Below are 23,970 nucleotides of genomic sequence, written 5' to 3'. Positions count from 1 at the left end.
TCTTTATCATTAATGACGTCATGGTACAGATGAGGGATTTGGGGTTTTTAAATGACCAGCCCAAGACACACAGAGACACGTGTGTATGTATGTACACACACACATACGTGTCCTTAGAGCAGTTCCATTTTGTTTACTGCTATGTCCTCAATGTCTGCTACAGTCTCAGCGTAAAGTCAGGGACAAAATAGTAAATATTTGTTGAAAATGCAATTTACTTATAAATAAAACTCAAATCTTTCCATTGTTTTTTCCAATACACAAATGGAAACATTTAACATGTCATTCTTGCAAATTTATTGGGAGAATAGAATTGATAAACTGTGTGAAAGAAACTTGAAAACACGTAAGTATATACAAATCTAAAGCAGCATTATTATTGCAGTTTAAATTTATAAAATCTCCCACTTTTCTTACTGTAGGTCCATAAATTGAAGAAAAGCAAAATTTACAGGAATGATAATTTTAAAGACAACTATTTTAATTTCTTGAATGATCTGGCTAGGAAAAAGCTTTTGGGTCTAAATGGTGAAGTATTCATTTTTAATGGTAGTTCTATAAAGGAAAAGAATTCCTTATTACATACAAATCTTACAGCATAACAAACCAAACAGTTATTTTTCATAAATTAAAAATAACATCAATTGGAAGTTTTCAGTCAATCATATCTTAGAATTCTTTCTATAATATGAAAATCTATACTGTAAATTGCTTTATATCCTTTTCTATTGAACATAATTTTGAAATAAAGAAAGGAATTGTCATCAACACCATTGGTCATATGACAAGTAATAAAATATTGAAATAGATTGTTAGCAAATAAAGATGTACAATTGTTAGTAAACAAAGACTAAGGCATCTGAATTGGGCACAATTAAAATTATTTAAGATGAAACACTGTTTCAAAATCTTACAGTGGTTCAATAAATAGGTTAGCTGGGAAGAGACTATTGAAAATAATTTAAACATAGTACAATTTAAATTATAACCAAGAAGAATACAGAAACTAGTTTGTTAAATCATCATTACACATACTATAAGAATACCTAGAGAATGAACTCAAAATCATTTGGACCAATTTTTTAAAGCAGCTTTAATATAATTGACTCCAAAATCAAGATATTAAATGCCAACTTCTAACCGGCAATAATGCTTATGGCTAAGATAGAAATGAGATTCTTTACAGAAACGCTGACACAGCCCTAACTCTAGGCACTTGAGTGTGTGGCTATAATTCTTTTTTCAAATCTTACCCAGCAAAGCTTCAGGTAAAAGAGTCCACAGAATATGTAAACAGTAAGAGACAGCCCTGGAGCCTTAACAAAGCCACAGACCTGTGACACATTTATATTTATCTCTGATTGCTTACTACTAAATAATGAAATCTTTCACAATGTATTGATTAGCTTTTTAATAGATAAAAGGTGGGCCGCGTATTGTGAAAATCAACATTTTTTAATTCGTTAGACTTGCAAGAGCTACACATTTTAAGCTGACAGTGTAAAACCTCTAAAAGGTTTTTCAAAAAAGCTTTGTGCCTTACTTAGCATTTTGACCACTAATCAGAAACAATAAAAAGAAAATTAAGGAAAAAACTACAGAATGAAAAGTAACAATGCCTTTCTTTTCCATTCGGAAACCTATTGAGCTATAAACTAAGTTCCCAAGAGCAGTCAGCTTCCCATGTGGAAGGCATTTAAAACTGAAGGACACAACATAATCTTAGAACAGGCCAACGGAACACCATTTATACCGGGAGGTGACTGGCTGGAACACAGGATCTAACTGTCTAATACCAATTCTCATTTTAAATAATGTCTAAGATAATGACGCTTTTAATGAGGAGTCCATTTTAAAGCCTAGCCAACTCTAAGTTGTAACCATGATATGGTGGTATTTTTTTTCTCCTCAGCACTGTCATCTAGGCAACAGACAATTATTGATCCTACACTAGGAAACACTGTTTTGATGTTTATTGATCCAAACTATATGAGGGGAATTGTGATTTCTGAATGGAAGACAGTCATGAATTATCACTTCTTGTAAATACAGAGCTGTGGATAAATATATGTTATGACTATCACACTCAATAACTATCATAATTAACAGTTTATTAAAATAAAAATAACCTCAATAAGCTCATGCGGGATAATACTGTATAATGATGAGCTTAAAATTGTAACACTTTGCATCAGAAATATTCTGATTTTATAGGTTTCTAAAAATTTGCTAACTTGCATCACTTTTTTAATTTATATTTTACTTGATAAACTCATCATTGTATTACAGAAAAACAAGTTGAAATGTATAACAAACTAATTTTTTAAATCACCACTAAATTTTATCTTAAACTCAAGCTAATCATCCATTTATTTCAAATTTAATCTGTTTTACAATCTGCATTTTACTTAGAGGCAAAAATCACACTTATTATGAGTTACAAATAATAATGCAAATCTGAAAGAAGTTGTCAACTGGCGAAGTTTTTACCTTGTATCATGTCACAAAATAGCACTCATTTTATTATAATGTTAACTCCAAATGCTAATTCTCTTTTCATTCGATGGCAGATGAGAAATTGTGTGCTATTAATGTTTTTATAAAGAATATGTTGCTGTACAAGAATTTCAAAGAAAATAATACATTCGGGTTTGCTACTTAAATTCTGCAAATGCCTAGTAATCTTACTTTGGGTATAACAAAACACTGAACACAGGCCAGGAGAACTGGGCAAGGACAGGTCACAGACACACATACTTCATAGTTTACCTGCAATATTTATCGATTCAGCTTAGTGTTTTCTTAAAAATGGTAAATATCTCCCAAGTAAGTAAAAACCTGTATCAGTGTTATATGATAGCGACTTATTTGGGCTCAACTCCCTCTGACTATTTTCATATGAATCAGACAAATTTCTTATAATTAAAATTTCAATATCCCCAAATGAATCCACTACTCATTTAAACATATTTAGCATTTTATGATGGCAGTGGGAATGGAAAAGTAAAATCCATTGCCAACAATAATCCAGCCTTGTTCCCTCTGCCTCCCACCAAGGGCAGATGAACTAAGTCCATCTGGTTCCTAGAAAGTGAAAAAATTAGTTTTCAAACATTTGATCCACTTGTTCCTGGGATTTAGCAAAGAAGTTCAATATTAGCTGAAAAGGTAGAATAAAATTAGAAGCCATTTGAAGAGCCAATTTATTACTTTTTTTTTTTTTTTTTTTTTGCTGGGGTGGGGCGAATGTTGGGATTGGGGGGTGTTTCATTTAGATTTACCCAGCTCAGCTATTCTGTTTTCCTTTCACATTCTAACCCCCTTGTGTTATAAGGTTGGAAACAGCTATAAGATTGTGGAGAATGTAAACAGCTTTTTATTGTCCAAAAGGATGGCAGTGTAAGGAATGTGTGCTTATCACACAGCTGCAGCTCCCCACCTCACTTACCATGATAAAGTGCTCCAGGAAAAAAACATTACAATCCAAGCACAATCCAAAAATGGATTAGAATTTGACATACACTTCCTTAAAAACTAATCAATCAATCCATGCTGTAATATTAGAATCTAGCTCTTAAGGAAGGTATACAATCCTGTCAAGATGTATTTTTTATTCCCTATTGACTCTGGTTGTGTGGAGGAAAAAAAAAAAAATCTAACATTCCCCATACAGTAGCTGATAGGAGAACTTTTCCCAACACATCCCCCAATATGGTCCCTCATCTTTAACAGTCTAATACAGTGGAACAGATACACAGTTGATGACCACTGAATGCAAAGTTAAATGAATGAAAAAAAAAAAAAAAGAATGAACTAAGAGATCCTTGAAGATCCTACCTAAGTAACCTAAGTACCTGATTTCCCTAGACTTCTATAGTTTAACTTAATATACACCATACAAATGTGCTTTGTTAGATCATCTTGTATTGGCATCCAGATCAAGCATTTTAAAAAGCAAATGATACTGAAGACTAATGTGAAAAATATGTGGCACGCTTAACGCCTGGCATGCAAAATGTATTTTAACATGCAATATTGTATATAGCCAGTATGTGCTGGCTCATTCAAGGACAACGTCGGAGCATCACTGCATTTTCTTCTTGATGCCATTGAAGAATTTCTTGGTTAATGCTGCGCAGGTGAAGCTCATCTCCGTTGTATAAAGAATGGACAGGCCTTTCGGTGTCCTCACCCCTTCACTAAGAGCGTTTCGAGTTCCTTCCATCCCCAAACTTGCAAATATCTCTGCGTCTACAATATGATATGTATCATACAGAAACTTTAATAAGTTACTTGGCTTTTTCCTCGGAGAAGTGGGAGAGAGAGAGAGAAGACAGATGGAAAGGGAGGAACACATCATCATGCTTGTGTTCCTTACCCCTGTTTTAACAGCCCAGATTCAACTGGGTAAAGTCTTAAGTATGAGGACCAAAGAAACCCTGGCTTCTGGCGAAAGCCCTCTTAATAGCACGGTATTAAGTGCCTAGAGAGCAGGAGAAACCCATCACAGACGTGGACTGAGCCACAGCAATCCCCTTACGGAATTTTACTTTAAAAGTTGTTTTCTTGAAGATTTTACTTAGGCTCTCCCTTAAACAGAATTATCTAGCAACCCATACATCATACAGGTAATTCGGAAGGAGGATAGCGTGGCGCCAAGCCTCCAAGCAAGGAGGGATGAGTGTCACCCCTGGAGCTGTCGCCGAGAGCCTCTCTAGTGGACCCTGCGTCACCTTCTAATTCCCTTCCTATTCCTCAGCTCCCCCTGAGCCTCCCAGAACCGACGGGAGAGGTCTTTGGGAACAGAATGCTTAGAGATGACGGGGTGGAGTTGGACTTGAAAGTTACATCCTGCCTCCCCCGTCGGCACAAAACCCCATCCTAGTCCCCAGCGCCAGATTGGAAAACGAAGAGAAATACAATCTGTCTCCCAAATCGGTCTTTCGCCTAAGTTTTTCCCCACCAAGGAGCCACTAATCGGTCCCGAGAACGAGGATGCACGATGCAGAGGTTTAGAAGTGTTTGCGGGCATCCGTGCAAAATAGCACGTGAAAAATAAAAGCCACAAAGCCTCTCAAACTCTGGGTCTTTCAGCCCATCTTCATCACGTCCGTCTAGACTTCTCCCCTACTTCCCTCCTCGATCGCTTTTCAATAAACCTCTTCCTTCTCTCGCACCTTCTTTCCTGCCACTTTCTGCCCTTTTCACTCCAGTCCTCCAGTCTCAACCCAACAAAAGCCCCTCACCAGCCTCAGGATCCTCTCTGAATCCCACTCCCTGATTCTTCCGCTTCAACCTCTAAAGCAAACCCCCAAACTCCCTCGGCTGCGCGCGCCCCCAGCACCAGGTCCCAGCAGCCCCAGGCTCCGCTTCTGAGTCGGCCACCGGCGCGGTTTTCCCGCCGAAACGCGGCCCTGGCGCGCGGGGCGTGGGGCGCGGGGCGCGCGGCGGGCCGGGCACTTACCAGCTGCAGCAAGCCGGGGACCACCACGAGGGGCAGCGGCCGCAGGCGCATGGTGCCGGCTGGCGCGGCGTCTCACGAGCTGCGCGCCCTCGCCTGCCACTCGCGCATCTCCACTTCGGGGGGCAGGACTGAGGACGCCGGGGACACAGCGCGGCGCTTCCTTCCCGGAATCCGAGCGCAACGCCGCGCCGCGCGGGTCGGGTGGGCGGGCTGGGAAAGGGGTGGGGGAGGGCGAGCGGGAGATGCTTCTGGGGCCCCCGCGCGCCCCTCCTTGGAGGGGGCCGGGAAAGGAGCGTGCGGGGCTGCTGGCGCTCCGGCTTGCTGCGAGGGGCTCCAGCGGTGCTGGGGGCTCTGGCGTCCCCGGGTCGGGGTGAGCGCGGGGGTCTCCGCGGGCGGGGAGCTGCGGCTCCGGCGCTTTGGTGCAGGGTTCCCTCGCTGGGCTGCTCTAGGCGGGCAAAGCGGAGCGCGCCCGGGAGCCCAGCGAGGCCCGGCTCCTTCTTCGACCCCACCCAGCAGAGGGCCAGTCCGGGTGGCTCAGTTGGGTCAGGCGCTCTGCCCACTGACCAGCTCTTCTTTTGCACGGAAAGAGGCAGCGGGGATGGGGTGTGGGTGAGGTTTCCCTGCTTGGATGCCGAAGAAGTGCGCCCGGAAAGCACCCAGGGAGTTCGAGGGGAAGGAGACGGCCAGGTCCTGAGACGGGGCGTGGGGGAGCTGCTAACAGGAAAGCCTGCGGTGGGTGGTGGTTGAGTGGGGCGGGGGTTAGGGTAGGGGGGCTGGATCCCAGGACGTCTCGGAAGGGCGCCCCACTCCGCGGCAGCACTGGCTATCTCGGAGTCCAAGGCAGGGGGTCCAAAGTGCAGCTGGCGGCTGAAAGAATTTTCGGACGTGGAAAGTAGTGGAGACCTAGAGGGACCTTGAGGAGGGGTAGCGACAGGGCTGTGAGAAGCCGAGCTAGCAGTAGGGGTCCAGGCTTACTCGGTTTTGAGGATGCTTTGAGCTGCTTGGTGTCCAGGTTCCAGATAGGCTGCGCCCGGGCGCCCGGGGGGAAGACTTAGAAGAGGAGACCCCGCTGCAGCCTCCCCATCGGCAAATCTTCGAGAGGGATATTTTTGAGGCCAAGGCTGGACAAGACTACAAATATGCTGCCTGGCATCCTCACCCCCATGTTAGCAAGTCTCCATTTGAGAGATCCTTAACCTTTAACTATTTCTGTGCTAGACACTCAAGTCAAGGGCCAGTGGGGCTCAGGGACTCCCCCATTTACGGTGGATGAAAATTTAGACATCATCCATCAACCCCTTAATGAACAGATGGGCAATCTAAGGTCTAAAGAGGTAAAACTGCTTCTCCAGAGATAAGTCCCTAGGCAGCTACTTCAAAAGAACACGCAAGGATAGTTCCTACCTCTCTTGGAAAAGAAAAACACGTTGAGGCGAGGGAGTGGAGTTGCGATTGATTTTCAACCTTTAGAAAATAAAACACAACAAAGTGAAATTTGAGTTGGAATTGTAGGGGGAAAATGTTTCCATCTCCTCCTCGCACCAGGACTGAGGTGGGTAGGCAGGGTCCCACCCTTCCTTTCTTTGGGTGTGTCAAGATTTTGCCGACAGTGTGCTTGTCCTGTGCTCAGTCCTGTCTCACTCTTTGAAACCCCATGGACTATAACCCACCAGCCTGCCTCCCTCCGTGGAATTTTCCACACAAGAATACTGGAGTGGGTTGCCATTTCCTCCTCCAGGGGATATTTCCAACCCAGGGATCAAACCCTCCTCTCCTGGAGGTATTTCCAGACTGTTCTGGGCCCCTGTGTGACTTTGAGAGGTGTTGTCTCTGAGGCTGTGGGTGGGATATACAACTCCATTCCCTGTGGAGGAAGAGTCAAAAAAGGATTATATATCCTTCCTAACTCTTGGCCAAGGGTGACTGGTGAATTATAGGACCCATGCAAAGGCTGCAGTAGCAACAACCCACTTCTGCTTGTCCTAAGACTTAAAATCATTATTTGCATATCTAAATATATAACTCACCTCCCTATAGTTACCCTTCCCCTTCACAAATATTCTTTACCAAGACTGGGAGCTCGCTTCTAGAAAGTTATTCTATCCTGGATGCAGAAATAAGATCATTGCAAAAAATGGGACAGATGTAAGTTGATCGGCTTGTCCAACTTTGTCTTTGCATTTCATTTACAGACAATCTTTGGAAAGCGATGAATAGGGAACGGATTGGCAGACATTAGAGGAACACCTTTATGGAGAGGGGCTGCTAAAAGAAGAAGAAAGGCAAACAGTATTGCAAGAGGCAGTACCTCATTTAGACTTGGTGTTTCTGCAGGAGCCCCAGCTGACTCATCTCTAAAACTAGAAGGTGAGGTCCCGTTTTGATTTAGTGGTTTCCAATTCTGTTATCACTAGCTCTTTCAATGAGGAGTGCTGGACTTAACACACTATTGAAATGAATAAATGACTTAATGACTCTTTTCTTTAAATTTGGTCCTATTTCTTAGACCGTTTCTGCACTTTTGGGAAATTTATGCATAAAATTTTGAAGTGAAACCTCAACTTGGACATGTGTCCTAATACTAAGTATTTTCACAATGGAACTTGTTGAAGGGTGTTGGATTCCAAGCTAAGAGCTAAGGGACACAGGAGAATGTGTGTGTCCTGTTGCTTAGGCTGTGGAAGAGAAGCACCCAGGATCCCCCAGTCTGCTATTACTGTGTTTATTTATAAGGTGATTGCTGCTAATTTAGTGTATTCCTGAAATTTTACTGTACGTATTATGGTAAAGTGAAAGGAAGGAAGAAGGGAAGGAAAGGAGGGAGAGGAGTGGGGAGGGAAGGGGAAAAGATAGGCAAGAATGATAGACTTTGCTGGCAGTCCAGTGGTTAAGACTCTGCATGTACGGAGCAGGGGTCATGGGTTCAGTCCCTGTTTGAGGAACTAAGATCCCAAATGCCTACACAGTGTGGCCCAAAAAAATTTTTTTTAATTAAAAAAAGAAGCATGCTAGAAGCATTAAGTGCATTGACTCTGTCATTCAGAACACTCAGTGTAAACAGGAGCATACCACAAACGAGACAGTCTGGGAGAGTTGAAGTGTTGCCCAGGACAGTTGGAGGAAGGGCAGATCCTTGGAAACCAGCATGACTGCTTCATAGCAGAGATGAAATGTGAGCTTCTGAGAATGGCCGGATTTAGTTTATGTAGGAGAAAATAGGTAAAGCCATTCCATGTGGGAAGAACGACATGAGCAAAGGCCGAATGGAGGGACTTCATGTGACTTCACTGATGGATGGAAAAGAAAAGGAGAGGAAAAGTATGTTATAGGTGAGATGGTAGGGATCTGGGAATGCCAAGCTAAATAGGTTACCTTGGTCTGCAGGAAATAAGGAGTCTTCCAACTTTTTGGAGTAGGAAAGTCAGACATCAAGTGGAATAGAGATATATGCAGTGGTAACAGACAGGATTGTCTAAAGCAGGAGACTGCATGAGGAGATGGTCATGGTTGTTTGAAAGCAAAGAATGAAGAAATGTGATGCAAGAGCTGCTACAGAGGAACAGGGAACTGAACTGGCGATTGGAATATTGTAAAAGTGTCTCGGCATATTAGAGGAATTTTTTTTAACATCGTCCCTTTCTCAGAGGCAATTTAACATCTAGAGAATCAGATCATTGCCTTTTTCATTTTGCAAGTGTGGTTTTCCCAGTGTGAGGGGAGTGAAAAGGGTCTTTTCATGTAAACAAAGTAGCAAAAAATAGAACCTATCAAATTTTCCTGCCATATGATTCCACTGTAGTCTTTTTAAAAGGCAACTTATGGGTATATTCGGAGAAGGCAATGGCACCCCACTCCAGTACTCTTGCCTGGAAAATCGCATGGACGGAGGAGCCTGGAAGGCTGCAGTCCATGGGGTCACTGAGGGTCGGACACGACTGAGCGACTTCACTTTCACTTTTCACTTTCATGCATTGGAGGAGGAAATGGCGACCCACTCCAGTGTTCTTGCCTGGAAAATCCCATGGACGGAGGAGCCTGGAAGACTGCAGTCCATGGGGTCACTGAGGGTCGGACACGACTGAGCGACTTCACTTTCACTTTTCACTTTCATGCATTGGAGAAGGAAATGGCGACCCACTCCAGTGTTCTTGCCTGGAGAATCCCAGGGACGGGGGAGCCTGGTGGGCTGCCGTCTGTGGGGTCGCACAGAGTCGGACACGACTGAAGTGACTTAGCAGCAGCAGCATGGGGATATTGTCAATGCTTTGAAAGCCAATCTGTCAACTTGTGGCTCCCTTGGACCATTTGCCTTTTCCTTGTGCTTCTCCTCTGCACTTACTTTCTCACCACTTACTGTTCATTAGCATCATAACCAGAATGTGTATAAGAACATCATATGCCGTATAACATTTGAGAGCTGTGGTGGATATCAGACGCTAACCAACTTTCTCACTTTATATTTAAGGAAATGGAAGCTCAAAAGGTTATGTGACTTGCTTCAGGTCATCTGGAGAGAGGCATGGGCACATCTGAAACTTGATTCAAAGCCTTCAGTTTCTTTGTGCAGAGTCTTTCCAATTCATCACTCTGCCTCAGGTATTTTTCAACTGACCAGCAGTTATAAAAGTTGTGATGTAGTGAATGAATGAACCTTTGGTGAGTAAGAGTTGTGGGAGTGATCTATGGATGCTAAAAGCCCCAGAGTCTATCTTATTATCAGGAAAAGAGGTCTGACAGTACCAAGCCTGAAGCATTGATGAGGTAATAATTTTAGAAGGGTGAGAGGATATAGAGAATTGCATGGCACATGGCTCTGCAACCCTCTGCGGAGGAGTAATCAGGACTCGGGAACATGGCAGTATTACGCCAAGGATACAGGGAATTCTCAGGGAGCCTTTGGACCTCTTTGAAAGCTGGTGGGCTTTTTGGTAGGAATTCGGAACAACAAATCCTTTTGAGTTTCCACTCTTGTTGAGTAATTTAATATTCTTTAGTCACCATTTTATTAATATGATGCTGTGTTACACTGACTCAACCCTGATGGCACTGGGGACTTTAACCTCTTTAAAAGTGTACTTGAACAGTGACATTTTTCACCCAAGAGATTTCACTGTACAGCCATGGTTGAGAACTGCTGCTCTACAGAAACTTACTTTCCCCCCCTCCCTTTCCTTCCCCCTCTCTCCCTTCTTTTTTTTTTTTTAATTGGAGGGTAATTGTTTTACAATGTTGTGTTAATTTATGCCTTACAACAATGCAAATCAAATCCTTCCTCCCTTCCCTTCCCTATAGAACTGTAGCCTCCACATTTGGAATGTACTAAGAACTTATTTATATTCTTAGTTCTATGGGACTTTTCAGGAGAGAACTGGACATTTTCTTGGTAGATGGGTCAGCATGTTTGGGGGATTTATGAAGTTTTATCACATAAATGTTATCAGTTGCCCTAAGTTCAAACACAAATCAAAGAGTTCTTCTACAGTGAAGTTTTTTTGCCACAACTATATTTCTTCACTTGGATGTTAGAAGGTGCTACCAGCAAAGTACTGGTGGCTGAAGCCACCATCAGCAGCCAAGAGGAGAGGTTGGAGGGAGGGGAGGAGAAGCAGCCTGTGGGTCCTAGCCAGTCCTGTGATGATGTGGGTGAATATCAATCAAGACTGACAAGGTGGGAGAGAGCATCTCTACCAGTCAGAATGCGTTTTGTAAAGTTGTCGCTGTGTTTCAAAGTGTGTTGCCATGCAGTGTTCATATATGCATGATTATTTGACTGAATGGTCACCTTTTTTTTTTTACTGGTATATCAAGTATAATGGATGTCATTGCTAGGAAATCAATTAACTTCCTTCAAATGTAGCTTCCTATATGGAAAGAAGGCAGGAGAACAGAGCTATAGAAGATTAGAATTGGAGCATTTTGCTTAACCCTTCAGTTTATAGATGAAAAACCTGAAGCCCAGAGATGGAAAGTGATATTCTCAAGGTCACACAGCCAGATGATGGCATAGGAAGGTTAGACTCCAGAGTTAGTGCCGGGGGAGCTCACGCCAACCTCTTTTCATCCCAGATGTCTGTCTGTCTTCTTCCAGGAACTCTAAATATTCTCAGATAGGAATCTTTTCCTTTGATTAGTTAAGGTAGTGTTCTGTAAATGCGTTTTTCCCTTGTTGTCTTTCTGTTAATTATTGTGGACCAGATATTAGACACTCCACAGCTCCATCCTACCCCCAGAGTCACATCTGACTCTTCGCAATCCCATGGACTGTAGCCCGCCAGGCTCCTCTGTCCATGAAATTCTCCAGGCAAGAATACTGGAGTGGGTTGCCATTCCCTTCTCCAGGAGATCTTCCTGACTCAGGGATCAAACCTGGGTCTCCTGCATTGCAGGCAGACTCTTTACCATTTGAGCCACCAAGGAAACCCAGAGTAAGCCTAGCACAGTCAAAAAAGCCTTTTGGTTTCAAATACACAAACATAACTGAAACAAGTAGAACAATTACAACAGAAAGCTATTTAATGACTCATAGGAAGGTCAAAGGCTGAAGGTAGTTTCAGGCAATTTGAAATGAAATTCAGAAATTTTTGAGTGGGATATTGGGTTAGCCATCCTGAGGGTGTGAGTCCATTTATGATGGGCTGGGAGCACAGCTGCAGAAAGCTTAAGGTTGGACCTTAGAGAGCAGGGGTTGAAAATCTATCCTCCAAGAAACTGGCTTTTTAAAGAGACTGACCACCTCCCAACCACCAACAATTTTCTGCAGATGGAATTTGAAGTTGTTTTCTGTAGTTTTTCACTGATTTTCCCCCAGATATCTTTTTCCCTTGACATGTTCTTTCCTTGCTCAGATACCTCCAGTTTTTCTTTCATGGATATTTGAATGACTCTCATCTCCTAACTTCTCATACTCCAGCTTTTTGTGTCTACTTGAACAGCACCTTGATGACCCTCACCTCATTTAACACAGACCCTGTATCAGATGAACTGAGCTTGAAACATGTGAAAAATGGTTCAGAATCACAGGACCAGGGATTTCACTGGTGGTCCAGTGGCTAAGACTCTGCACTCCCAATGCACGGGGCTTGGGTTCAATCCCAGGTCAGGGAACTAGATCCCACATGTGGCAACTAAGGATCCTACGTGCCTCAAAATGATTGAAGATGCTGCTTGCCATAGCCAAATAGACAAAAATAAAAAACCCCAGGAGCATCCCCATTTACCACTTTCTGCTTCTAAAGTAATATGAGTTGATTCTTTTGTATGATGGAAGCCATCGCTTATAAAAGCATAATGCCAGTTATCCTTCCTAGTAGGTCTAACTATGCCAAGGCACTGTCCATTGGCTTCAAGCAATTGCAATTCATTTTTTTGTTTATAGCCAGGTTATTTTTGTAAACATTGCATTCTGAAATACAGGTGGCTTTTGAACTAGCAGGATGATTGAGGCACAAGAAAGTTTTGCTTTTTGAGTTCTGTGCAGTGCAACCAACATGTTCTACCTGTGGTCTCTCTGGACATCAACATTACCATCCAAGTGCTGCTTTCATGTTTTATTTCAGTGTGTCAAATGAGTGGTGCTTTCCTTGTCTTCCAGCAGAAATTGTGTTAGGAAATGAGTGGGCTAGCTTTCCTACCCTAATCGGTATAGATTTGTGTTACGTGGCTGCTGAGGTTTGGTACAAAACTCTCCATTTCTAGGCATTTGGGCCATCTCTTTTTCCCCTCTGCTGATCTGAAATGAACTTGTCTGACTTTCCCTGGCAGAGTAATAATTGCACGGAGAAGCCTTCTCTCCGTTTATTGAAACATCTTGAGTGCTATCTACTGGTCAAATGTGGCATTGCCTCAGAAAGTGAGCGTCAGGCAAATTGTCATGGGTCTTCTAAGGATAACTTTTGTCTATTGGCTGAATATATGCTGAACAAATGCCGTATGTTTTAGCACATCCTGAAACATACTAAGGACCTGCATTCTTAAATTATATCATTGCCAGGGAATCACTCATTGCCTTCTGGATCAAAAGACCCCTTGATTAAGAGGCATACAAATTAGAGTATAAGTGCAGTGTAACCACTGGGTAGGTGCCCACTTGTCCTTCCTTGAAATGAATAACTGAATAGTTTAAGTCTGATTCTCAATTTGCTGAGTAATGTCAATGGATAAAACTAAACCTTTACAATGAGCTTTATAGAGTCAGTCAATAATGCTATGTCTTCATTGTATAAAAAGGAAGACAATTTACACTCAATACTAGGTAATAAGCATATGCCAATACTAATAATATTGATCAGAATGCTTAAAAGATAACAGTCAATATTTAGTATGAGTTAAAATTCATCCAGCTTATTCTAACCAAACTATATTTTCTGCCCAAGGTCTTTTGTTTCAAGCACCTGGTAACTTATCCAGAGAGGCATATTATGCTTTAGTCAAGATCCCAAAAAAGAACATATGAGGAGGGAGCACAAAGCATTGAACAACTGAGAATCAATGAAAAGTGATCTGAAAGTCAAGCAGTCTTCTTCTTCTAGCAAAATGAATAATTTTTGCATTGAGGACAAATAATTGTAAAGGAAAGACCAAGTACAGGGATCACTATTGATTATCAGGAAATAATGATGAGAAAGGGCTAATGTGTTGACATCATTTAGGCAAAGATCCAGATGATGAAGCTGTAGTTAACAGGAACTTTATAGAGACACATTGATTTAACAGTATACATGGAAATAAGACAATCCTATCATCATTTTTAAGTTATTAAGATACAACTTATGCTGCCTTTTACTTATTTTAAATTGTTTATTCAGTAATTTGGCATTATTTATGTCACTTCATATTAATACCTATATATTCTTCTGAAAATTATAATTTAAAAAATTGAATACCCTAGATTTTGAGACTGTGTGATTTTTGTAACATATTCAGTTATCTGTATGCTATTAAATAATGACAGATAGAAACATTTTGATTTATAATGAAAAAGAGAACGAGTTAAAATATGTAGATAAAATTTAAAACCATTCTGTTTCAGCAATAGAATATTAAAATATATATATGTATATTTATAGGCATAGGCAGGAATCTCACTAATACTTATTTTTCAATCATTCCTAAATTTAGCTTTCTTTTTTTTTTTAACACCAGGTGCTGTACATATATTATCACATATAATCATTACAATGATCCTGTAAGGTGGGTATTATCTGAAATTTGTAATGGCAAAGCTGAGGAATACAGAAATCAAGTATTTTGCCCAAGATGACTTAGCCCTCATGTAACAGAACCCAGGATTTGGACCCGGAAACTCCAGAGCTTTCTCTCCTAACTGTGACATAACACTGTCTCCAACTGTGTTGCTGTTTACATCTTGTCAATAAAGTTCCAGGTCTGTGCAAACTCTTCATGATTTTCCTCTCACGGTGACCAACAGAAATGAGAAAAAGTAGCATATGGTGTGTTGCTACTAGAGAAGTTGTGTTTATGTGGGGGTGTGTATGTGTGTGTGTGTGTATGTGTGTGAAAATATTTGGCACCTTGCCTGACACTGAATGGGCTTGTTAAATCTGAATCATGTGAATACTGGTTTCAAACTGAAAGGAAGTAAGCTTTTTTTCATTTTACTAGTAACCCCTGTAGACGTTTGCTCTGTGATGCCGTCGAGCTGAGAATGACATTTCCCAGTGTCCTTTTCCCTGTTTAGTTGTGTTGGAGTTGGCCAAAGAGATCTGATCTGCATGAGATCTAGGAGGCTGCCCCTAGGTATGGGCCAGTCATTCCTCTCTAAAGCTCCTCAATTTTCAATGAACAGATGCAGATTGGACCCAGCAGTTCCAGCCTGCCCATGCTGTCTTCCGTCTTCCTAAGGGCTGTGCCTGCCAGCCAGCTACTCCAGGGCCACCACTAGATGCTTCGGGTGGATCCACCAGACAGGTAGTCACACAGACACTGCATCACCCCATCTAGCATAAAACAGCATAAATATCATCGCTGAGTTTTCCCTGGCTTTTCCTTCCTCTGCCTAAAGAGGATTCTGCCTGGGTCTCTTGATTGTTTTCTTCTCTTTTTCTCTCTTAATGTATGGTGAATTTAAGGTTCTTGTTTCGTTGCAAAAGCAGAGATGGAGTGATAGGTAAGAAGTGGATTTAGTTAAAGAGAAACACACTCCAAATTCAAAATCTGGGTCATCTCAGGAGGCAAGTGAAGTGAAAGTTGCTCAGTTGTGTCTGACACTTTGTGACCCAGTGGACTATACAGTCCATGGAATTCTCCAGGACAGAATATTGGAGTGGGTAGTCTTTCCCTTCTCCAGGGGACCTTCCCAGCCCATGGATTGAACCCAGGTCTCCCGCATTGCAGGTGGATTCTTTACCAGCGGAGCCACCTGGGAAGCCCAAGAATACTGGAGTGGGTAGCCTATCCCTTCTCCAGTAGATCTTCCTGACCCAGGAATTGAACTGGGATCTTCTGCACTGCAGGTGAATCTTTACCAACTGAGGTACCAGGGTAGGCCTCAGAAGGCAAGAGAGCTCTGAAATATGATGTAGTTAGTTTTTATCTGCTGGGTAATTTCTTAGGGTGATGAGTGGGAGGATTATTCCAATTATTTTGGGGAAGGGGCAGAGATTTCCAGAAATTGAGCCACCATCCTCTTTCTGGTCTTTTATGGTTAGCCTTAGAACTGTCATGGCCCTGGTGGGTGTATCATTTAGCTAATATATTATAATGAGTGTATAATGAAGCTCAAGGACTAGTGGAAGTGAAATCTTCCGCCATCTTGGACCCAGTTGGTTTTAACCAGTCTTTGTCATGTCCTATGGCTATATCATTCTTTTAAAGGCTGTGCCTGGACTACTTCCTTTCTGTTTCATGAGGAAAGTCCTACTTCTTCTTGAACCTCAGCAGTGGCAGTTCTAGAATAAATGAGGAGTGAAGAAGAACCAGAGGACATTTGAGGTAGCAAGGGTTGGAGAATCCTTTCAGATTAGAAGAGAGAAGGTTAGAAGAGAGAAATGGATGTAGTTTTAGTATACAAACGCAATGGAAAGGGAAAAAAGGGGATTCTAAAAAATAATGCTGGGACTGTACAGTCCTTTCATAGTAATTAAAATTAAGAACTTGAGTTATTTTTAAATTAGTTTTAGTTGCATGGATTTGGTTCTTTAAATTGTGACCCTTCTTTGGAACTGGACCATGTGGACTCTGGCTTCGTAAGGGTTATATGTATGAAGAAATATTCATGAATATCGCACAGTCTCCAAATTGGCAGTAAAAAAAATTCACCCAAATCTGTCAAATTTCTCAAGATTTATCCACTTTTTCTGAATCTAAAATTAATCTTTTAAGTATTATCCAAAGTGTTAAAGTGTATTCCAACATCTCTAAGTGTTTCTCAAAGTGTATTTTTATTAAACCATCTCTGAAGAATGTTAATATTGGATATTTACATGAAGAAAAAAGTCTCAGTTCAACCATGTTTGGGAAACACTGTGTGAACTAAAGTTAAATAGATTGATTTACTCAAAGCCCTTAATTTTTTTCTTAGAACTTTTTGAGTACCTCTCTTGGGACTAGCATAATCAAAAATACACTTAGAGAGACCCAAAGGGAACCATATAGTAGTCATGTCTTCCTGCACACAGGAACTCAATGGGATCATTGGCACAATGCCCAAAGCTCAACTTCTCTGTACAATGGTGCTGGATCCAATCTCAGAGACAGTTTTGCGTGAAGTAGAAAAGGATAGCTTTACTACTCTGCCCAGAAAAGGGGGCCACCTTGGGCTCCTGCCTTGAAAAACTATGTGTTCCCACTTGGAAAGGATAGTGAGAAGCTTTATGTAATGGTTCAAAGAGGGCATGATCAACTTGCGGACATTATTCTGATGGGTTGGTAGTGAGGTAAGTAGAGTCAGCATCATCAACTTTTAGGTTCCAGCTGATCTGGTGTCTACTTGTCTGTAGGCAGCATACTCTCATTAATTGTTAACTTCTCCCACCTGAAGGTGGTTTGTTTCAGTATTCTGCAAAATAACTCAAAAGTATTGTTGTGTGCATCTGTTGGTGGGGAACCAGGACCTTGCCTAAAGGGTGTACTACTGTTTCTCTTGACTATTTGTTTCTTCCTAGTCTCTCATCCCCTCCCTTCCCTAATTAGCAATTGCTTAAATCTGCTTAAATCCCTGAGTTGGAACTTAAATCCTGAGTTGGAAGGTCATAGAAGCTGAATGAAGTCTATTTCTATAATCAAAGAGATGGGGGACACAGAAAGGCTTTGTGCCCAGGTGTTCCACAGGACCCTGCTCTATCAGGCAAAGACTTTGTTCTTTTCTTTCTTGGAATTTCAGACTTGTCTATTCTACTTCCCTTGCATTCATACATTTTAGAATCAGCATGTCAGTATCTACCGGTAAAAGCTTTCTGGGATTTATATTGGGATTGCATTTTGAATTTCTGGATCAAACCTGGGGGAAGAGATGAGGAATGGAGTTTTAATCATTTCTTGACTAAGACAGCAAACAAAATCCACACCTTTCCTTCCTATTAGAAAGTAAAGCCTGAACACCATAGCTTAGCACTGAACGTTCTCTATCATTTAGCCACTGATTTTCCTTAGCCTTATATTTTATAACTTTCAGCCTAGATTCTCACCACCAGCCAAAACAAATCATTGCCCCTCCAACATACAGTGGTATCCTCCTGCCCATTAACTCACTCCTTTACCTCCTCCAAAATCCTGCCTCCCTATTTATTTCAAATTCATTTTCAGCATTTGATGCAAGTGAAACTTTCACTGCTTCATCCAACTGAAAGTTCTCTCTCAGTTTCTGAGTTCCTTCCACAAATTTCTGTGAGCACCATTCGTTAGGTATTTCTCAAACCTTGTGATGTATTGTTAGTGTTGTTTTTGCCTGAGAATGTTTTCATCACTGGAGTGAAATCCAATCATGTTTGAAAGTGAAAGTGAAGTCACTCAGTCATGTCCAACTCTTTGCTATCCCATGGACTGTAGCCTACCAGGCTCCTCGGTCCATGGGATTTTCCAGGCAAGAGTACTGGAGTGGGTTGCTATTTTCTTCTCCAGGGGATCTTCCTGACCCAGGGATCGAACCTGAGTTCCATGTATTCAAGGGGAAGATTGTACGATGGTCCTGTCTTAGAGATCTGTCTTCCAGAGATATGGAATATGGTATATGGACGAGAACAATGTAAGGGTTATGCATGAGAACATCACTAGAGCATTGAGAACAAACTAACTTTCAATGTTTGCTACACCAAAAATAAAATAGTAAGGCTTCTAATAGGACTGCAAATTTAAATATTTAGGCTAGAAAGTGTTTGGCCTTGGCTTTTGTTTATGTACTTCATCTTCACAGTTATAAACTGTTATTTTCTCCTCATATTCTTTCATCTCCCCCACTCCCTTGTCATTTGGGTGAGTTCACCTGGTACTTGAGAAGTCCCATGGGCTAGGTTCTCTGTGTAGAGCCAAGTTTTCTGGGGCTTTGCTTATTTCATTTCTTTTTTTTTTTTGGTATTTTTTAAAAACTATTTTAATATTGTAATTTTTATTTTTTGTCCATGCCATGTGACACATGAGATCTTGGTTCTCAGACCAGGGATTGAACCTTTGCCCCCTACGTTGGAAGCTTGGAGTATTAACCACTGGACCACCAGAAAAGTCCTTTATTTCACTCTTTTGATCAAACATTTTCCCTCAGCTGTGCTGTGTACTCAAAATTCTGTTCCTTCCTAAGTAATACATGGAGATCTGAAAGAGAGAGGAGATTTTGATCGGAGGGGTTAATCTTTGATGGTGCACCAACAGCATTCAGATTAGAAATTGTAGTGAAAAGTACCAGGTCTTTGACATCAGATAGTCCTGTATTCAAATCCAAACTCTAACCAGTTTTATCTTGTGACCTTGGGTGAATTGTGAAGTTTAAATAAAAGCACATACAACATTTTTAGAACATGAGGAGAACATACATTAGTTTCTTTGCCCCTGTTTTTCTATAATCCTTCCCTCAGAATACAGTAATATCTGTTATTAATGATTTAACATTTTTTGTATGCCAGGCACAGTGCTAAGAGATTTACACACATTTTCTCATAATCCTTAAAGCAACCTATTTTCTTCTTTTCTTTTTCTTTTTTTTAAGTATTACCATATACCATTTTTCACAAGAACAAACAAAGACTTAAAGAACATTTTGTAAGGTCATTAAATAAGAAATTAGTGACATTGGTCTTTGAACTTGAATCTAATTGCTTCTGAGACCTAGATTTTTAGTTACTATCCCATATTTTGCTAGTTATATGCTCTGTGTCTTCTTAGGAATTTCATGGGTGAGGTCAAGATGGAGAATGTTTACCACCTAGCAAATTTGTGGGAAATATATTTTAAGTTGCATAGACTTTTCATCTGTCCTTTGGACCATACCACAAGAAGCAGTTACTGTAACATTAATTTTTAATTTGAAAAATATATTTTAGTTGGGCTAAATATATTTACATATTCATAGCACTCTCTTGGGCTTCCCTGGTGGCTCAGACAGTAAAGAATCTGCCTACAATGCAGGAGACCAGGGTTCAATTTCTGGGTTGGGAAGATCCCCTGGAGAAGGGAATGGCTACCCACTCCAGTATACTTGCCTGGAGAATCCCCATGGACAGAGGAGTCTGGTGGGCTACAGTCCATGGAGTTGCAAAGAGTCAGACATGGCTGAACAACTTTAACTCACTCACTAGCACTGAACTGGACTCTTTCTACCCTGACTCCTTATAGCTAGTTAGTCAAGAAGCACTGTGAAGTCGCTCATAACACTGTTGCTGATGGTATTCCACTGACACTTCAAATATGGTCCAGCTTGATTAGAGCAAGTCCACCTCTCTTTGAGTTAAGGTGGAGTTGGTGGTTTGGGGAAGGGAGTTGGCTATTCATGGTCAGAGCGATGCCCTCACTTCTGCAGCAGTTCTTTTCTGGGTTCTTTCCCTTCCAATGACCCTTGTGGCTGTACTTCCTATATCCCTGGAAGCTGCTGAGATACCAGGCATCTCTGAATCATCAGCCTCTAGAATCTGGTTCCTTCTCTGCCCAGCAGAGTAGTGACTTTTGCTTCTTGTGACTGCCTCTTACCTCAGATTTTCAGATAAGTGCAATGGATGGTTCCTTATGCTATAGTTCTCTCTTTCTTCTCCTCCTCCTTCTACTACCTTTTAAATTTTTTTTACTTTTCTCAGAGATACAGATACTTTCAAAAGCTTACTTACTATATAAGGCATGTTATGGAAAACAGTGGTCTCATGCTTTCCTATTGCCCTGTTATATCCCCACATCCCCACACTTAACCACTTCTGAGTTTATCTGAGAATTTGGTATTTATTTCTGTTTCTTTTTTTCTATTTTTACTATTTTCTCTATTTCTATTTTTGCCATCTCATTTTTCTTAAATAAAATGATTACATTCCCATTCCTTAATTTTCCTATGGTTCAGTTCAGTTCAGTTCAGTCACTCAGTTGTGTCCGACTCTTTGTGACCCCATGAACCACAGTACGCCACGCCTCCCTGTCCATCACCAACTACTAGAGTCCACCCAAACCCATGTCCATTGAGTCGGTGATGCCATCCAGCCATCTCATCCCCTGTCGTGCCCTTCTACTCCTGCCTTCAATCTTTCCCAGCATCAGGGTCTTTTCAAATGAGTCAGCTCTCTGTATCAGGTGGCCAAAGTATGGAGTTTCAGCTTCAACATCAGTCCTTCCAATGAACACCCAGAACTGGTCTCCTTTAGGATGGACTGGTTGGATCTCCTTGCAGTCCAAGGGACTCTCAAGAGTCTTCTCCAACACCACAGTTCAAAAGCATCAATTCTTCGGCGCTCAGCTTTCTTTATAGTCCAACTCTCATATCCATACATGACTACTGGAAAAACCATAGCCTTGACTAGACAGACTTTTGTTGACAAAATAATGTCTCTGCTTTTGAATATGCTGTCTAGGTTGGTCATAACTTTCCTTCCAAGGAGTAAGCATCTTTTAATTTCATGGCTGCAATCACCATCCGCAGTGATTTTGGAGCCCAGAAAAATAAAGTCAGTCACTGTTTCCACTGTTTCTCCATCTATTTGTCATAAAGTGATGGGACCAAATGCCATGATCTTTGTTTTCTGAATGTTGAGCTTTAAGCCAACTTTTTGACTCTCCTCTTTCACTTTCATCAAAAAGCTTTTTAGTTCCTCTTCACTTTCTGCCATAAGGGTGGTGTCATCTGCATATCTGAAGTTATTGATATTTCTCCCAGCAATCTTGATTCCAGCTTGTGCTTCTTCCAGCCCAGCGTTTCTCATGATGTATTCTGCATATAAATTAAATAAGCAGGGTGACAATATACAGCCTTGATGTACTCCTTTTCCTGTTTGAAACCAGTCTGTTGTTCCATGTCCAGTTCTAATTGTTGCTTCCTGACCTGCATACAGATTTCTCAAGAGGCAGGTCAGGTGGTCTGGTATTCCCACCTCTTTCAGAATTTTCCACAGTTTGTTGTGATCCACACAGTCAAAGGCTTTGGCATAGTCAGTAAAGCAGAAATAGATGTTTTTCTAGAACTCTCTAGCTTTTTCGATGATCCATCGGATGTTGGCAATTTGATTTCTGATTCCTCTGCCTTTTCTAAAACCAGATTGAACATCTGGAAGTTCACAGTTCACATATTGCTGAAGCCTGGCTTGGAGAATTTTGAGCAGTACTTTGCTAATGTGTGAGATGAGTGCAACTGTGCTGTAGTTTGAGCATTCTTTGGCATTGCCTTTCTTTGGGATTGATATGAAAACTGACCTTTTCCAGTCCTGTGGCCTTTCCTATGGTAACCATTTTCTATTGACTTCCAACAGTGGAAGATAAAGCTATATAAGTTTGTTTTGCTATTTTGCATCCTTTTCCCCCTTTATTATAGTTATATAAAAGCATTGTGTATGTACTCCATTTTTACACTATTATGACTATTACAGTTGATTTTTGTAGGTAAGCTATGTGGAAGACCATGATTACCTTTTCTTTCTTTAGGAAAAGCATGTTGTTTTTCCTAAAAATAATAATAGTGTCAGATTTTTGTTTAAATTTCTATGTATTTAATGGCAGTCCAACCACAAATTTTTCCCCAATAGTTTAATATTTTCTCTGTACAAAGATAATTATAGGAATTCACTTGCATTTTCTTGGGAACACCTCTCTGGGTGTCTTGTGACCTCTTTCATATGCTCTTTCCTCTTTTCCTATGGCACAGAGGGCACCCTGGGGTCTCCCTTCCTACTGAGCTGGGAACCCTTCAATTCTTTCTTATGATACTACTTCTGTTTCCTTCCTGTTTCCTGTATGCCATGCCTTTCTCTTTCTTGGTTTACTCTCCTTCACTGGTAGAACATGTCTTCCAGTAACTTCCTGAGAAAATGTATATGGAAGGCAAAATATTAGTGTGTTAAATATCTGAAATCTAGACAGCATATTAAAAAGCAGAGACATTACTTTGTCAAAAAAGGTCCATCTAGTCAAAGCTATGATTTTTCCAGTAGTCATGTATGGATGTGAGAGTTGGACTATAAAGAAAGCTGAGCACCGAAGAATTGATGCTTTTGAACTGTGGTGTTGAAGACTCTTGAGAGTCCCTTGCACTGCCTTGATTAAACCAGTCAATCCTAAAGGAAATTAGTCCTGAATATTCATTGGAGGAACTGCTCCTGAAGCTGAAGCTCCAATACTTTGGCCACCTCATGCAAAGAACTGACTCATTGGAAAAGACTCTGATGCTACGAAAGTTTGAAGGCAGGAGGAGAAGGGGATGACAGAGGATGAGATGGTTGGATGGCATTACTGACTTGATGGAAATGAGTTTGAGCAAGCTCTGGGATTTGGTGATGGACAGGGAAGCCTGGAGTGCTGCAGTCCATGGGGTCGCAGAGTTGGACATGAGTGAGCGACTGAGCTGAACTGAACTGAAATATTTGAAACTCATTTTAATCATCATGATGCACTAATCATTTTTCAGAATGTAGAAATCTAAGATGAAGTGAGTTCCCCTCAGCATTTTTAAGGCATTGGCCTGTCGTCTTCTAGCTCTCTATGTTGTGCTTGAGAATCCTCAAGTCATTTTGAGCTTTAGTTTTTTATTTGTGACTTCTTTTTGCATTCCCTGGAGGCTTAAAACTTCTCTCTTTGTCTTCAGCATGTCATGATGACCTGCCCTGAATGTGGATTTACATTTGCTCACTATGCTGAGCACACAATAGGTTCTCCCTACTGTGGGAAGTACATCCTTTAGGGCTAGAAATTTTTCTTGAATTACCTATTTTATTATTTTTTCCTTTTTTTCTGTTTTATTTATTTATTTATTTTTCTCTCTGAAAGGCTTATTATTCAGATGTTGGTACTCTTAAGCTCTTATTTTCTCATCTTATTAATTCTATATTCAATCTCCTTGTCTTTTTCCCTTTAGTCTTTGAAAAATTTTCTTAATT

At 41.1% G+C, this 23,970-nt stretch overlaps 1 protein-coding gene and 1 long non-coding RNA gene across 2 annotated transcripts in view; one reads left to right on the top strand and one right to left on the bottom strand.

Annotated features, from left to right (window-relative positions):
- NXPH2 (neurexophilin 2) overlaps window positions 1-5,654 on the bottom strand; it is a 127,956-nt gene extending 122,302 nt beyond the window's left edge. The window contains exon 1 of the mRNA XM_061438886.1: window positions 5,465-5,654. Within this exon, the coding sequence (XP_061294870.1) occupies window positions 5,465-5,515 (51 nt within the window). The 5' untranslated portion in view covers window positions 5,516-5,654. The remainder of the gene's footprint in view (window positions 1-5,464) is intronic.
- Window positions 5,655-6,983: 1,329 nt separating this feature from the next.
- Window positions 6,984-15,146, top strand: LOC133235608 (uncharacterized). Its single transcript, XR_009732603.1, has 3 exons — window positions 6,984-7,831; window positions 9,930-10,060; window positions 14,606-15,146. It is a non-coding gene; the product is annotated as an uncharacterized LOC133235608 (long non-coding RNA).
- Window positions 15,147-23,970: the final 8,824 nt, after the last annotated feature.

This window comes from Bos javanicus, chromosome 2, assembly GCF_032452875.1.
Source record: "Bos javanicus breed banteng chromosome 2, ARS-OSU_banteng_1.0, whole genome shotgun sequence".
Classification (NCBI taxonomy): domain Eukaryota; kingdom Metazoa; phylum Chordata; class Mammalia; order Artiodactyla; family Bovidae; genus Bos; species Bos javanicus.
The sequence above is the reverse complement of the archived record's forward strand: the minus strand, read 5'-3'. Positions and strand labels throughout refer to the sequence as shown.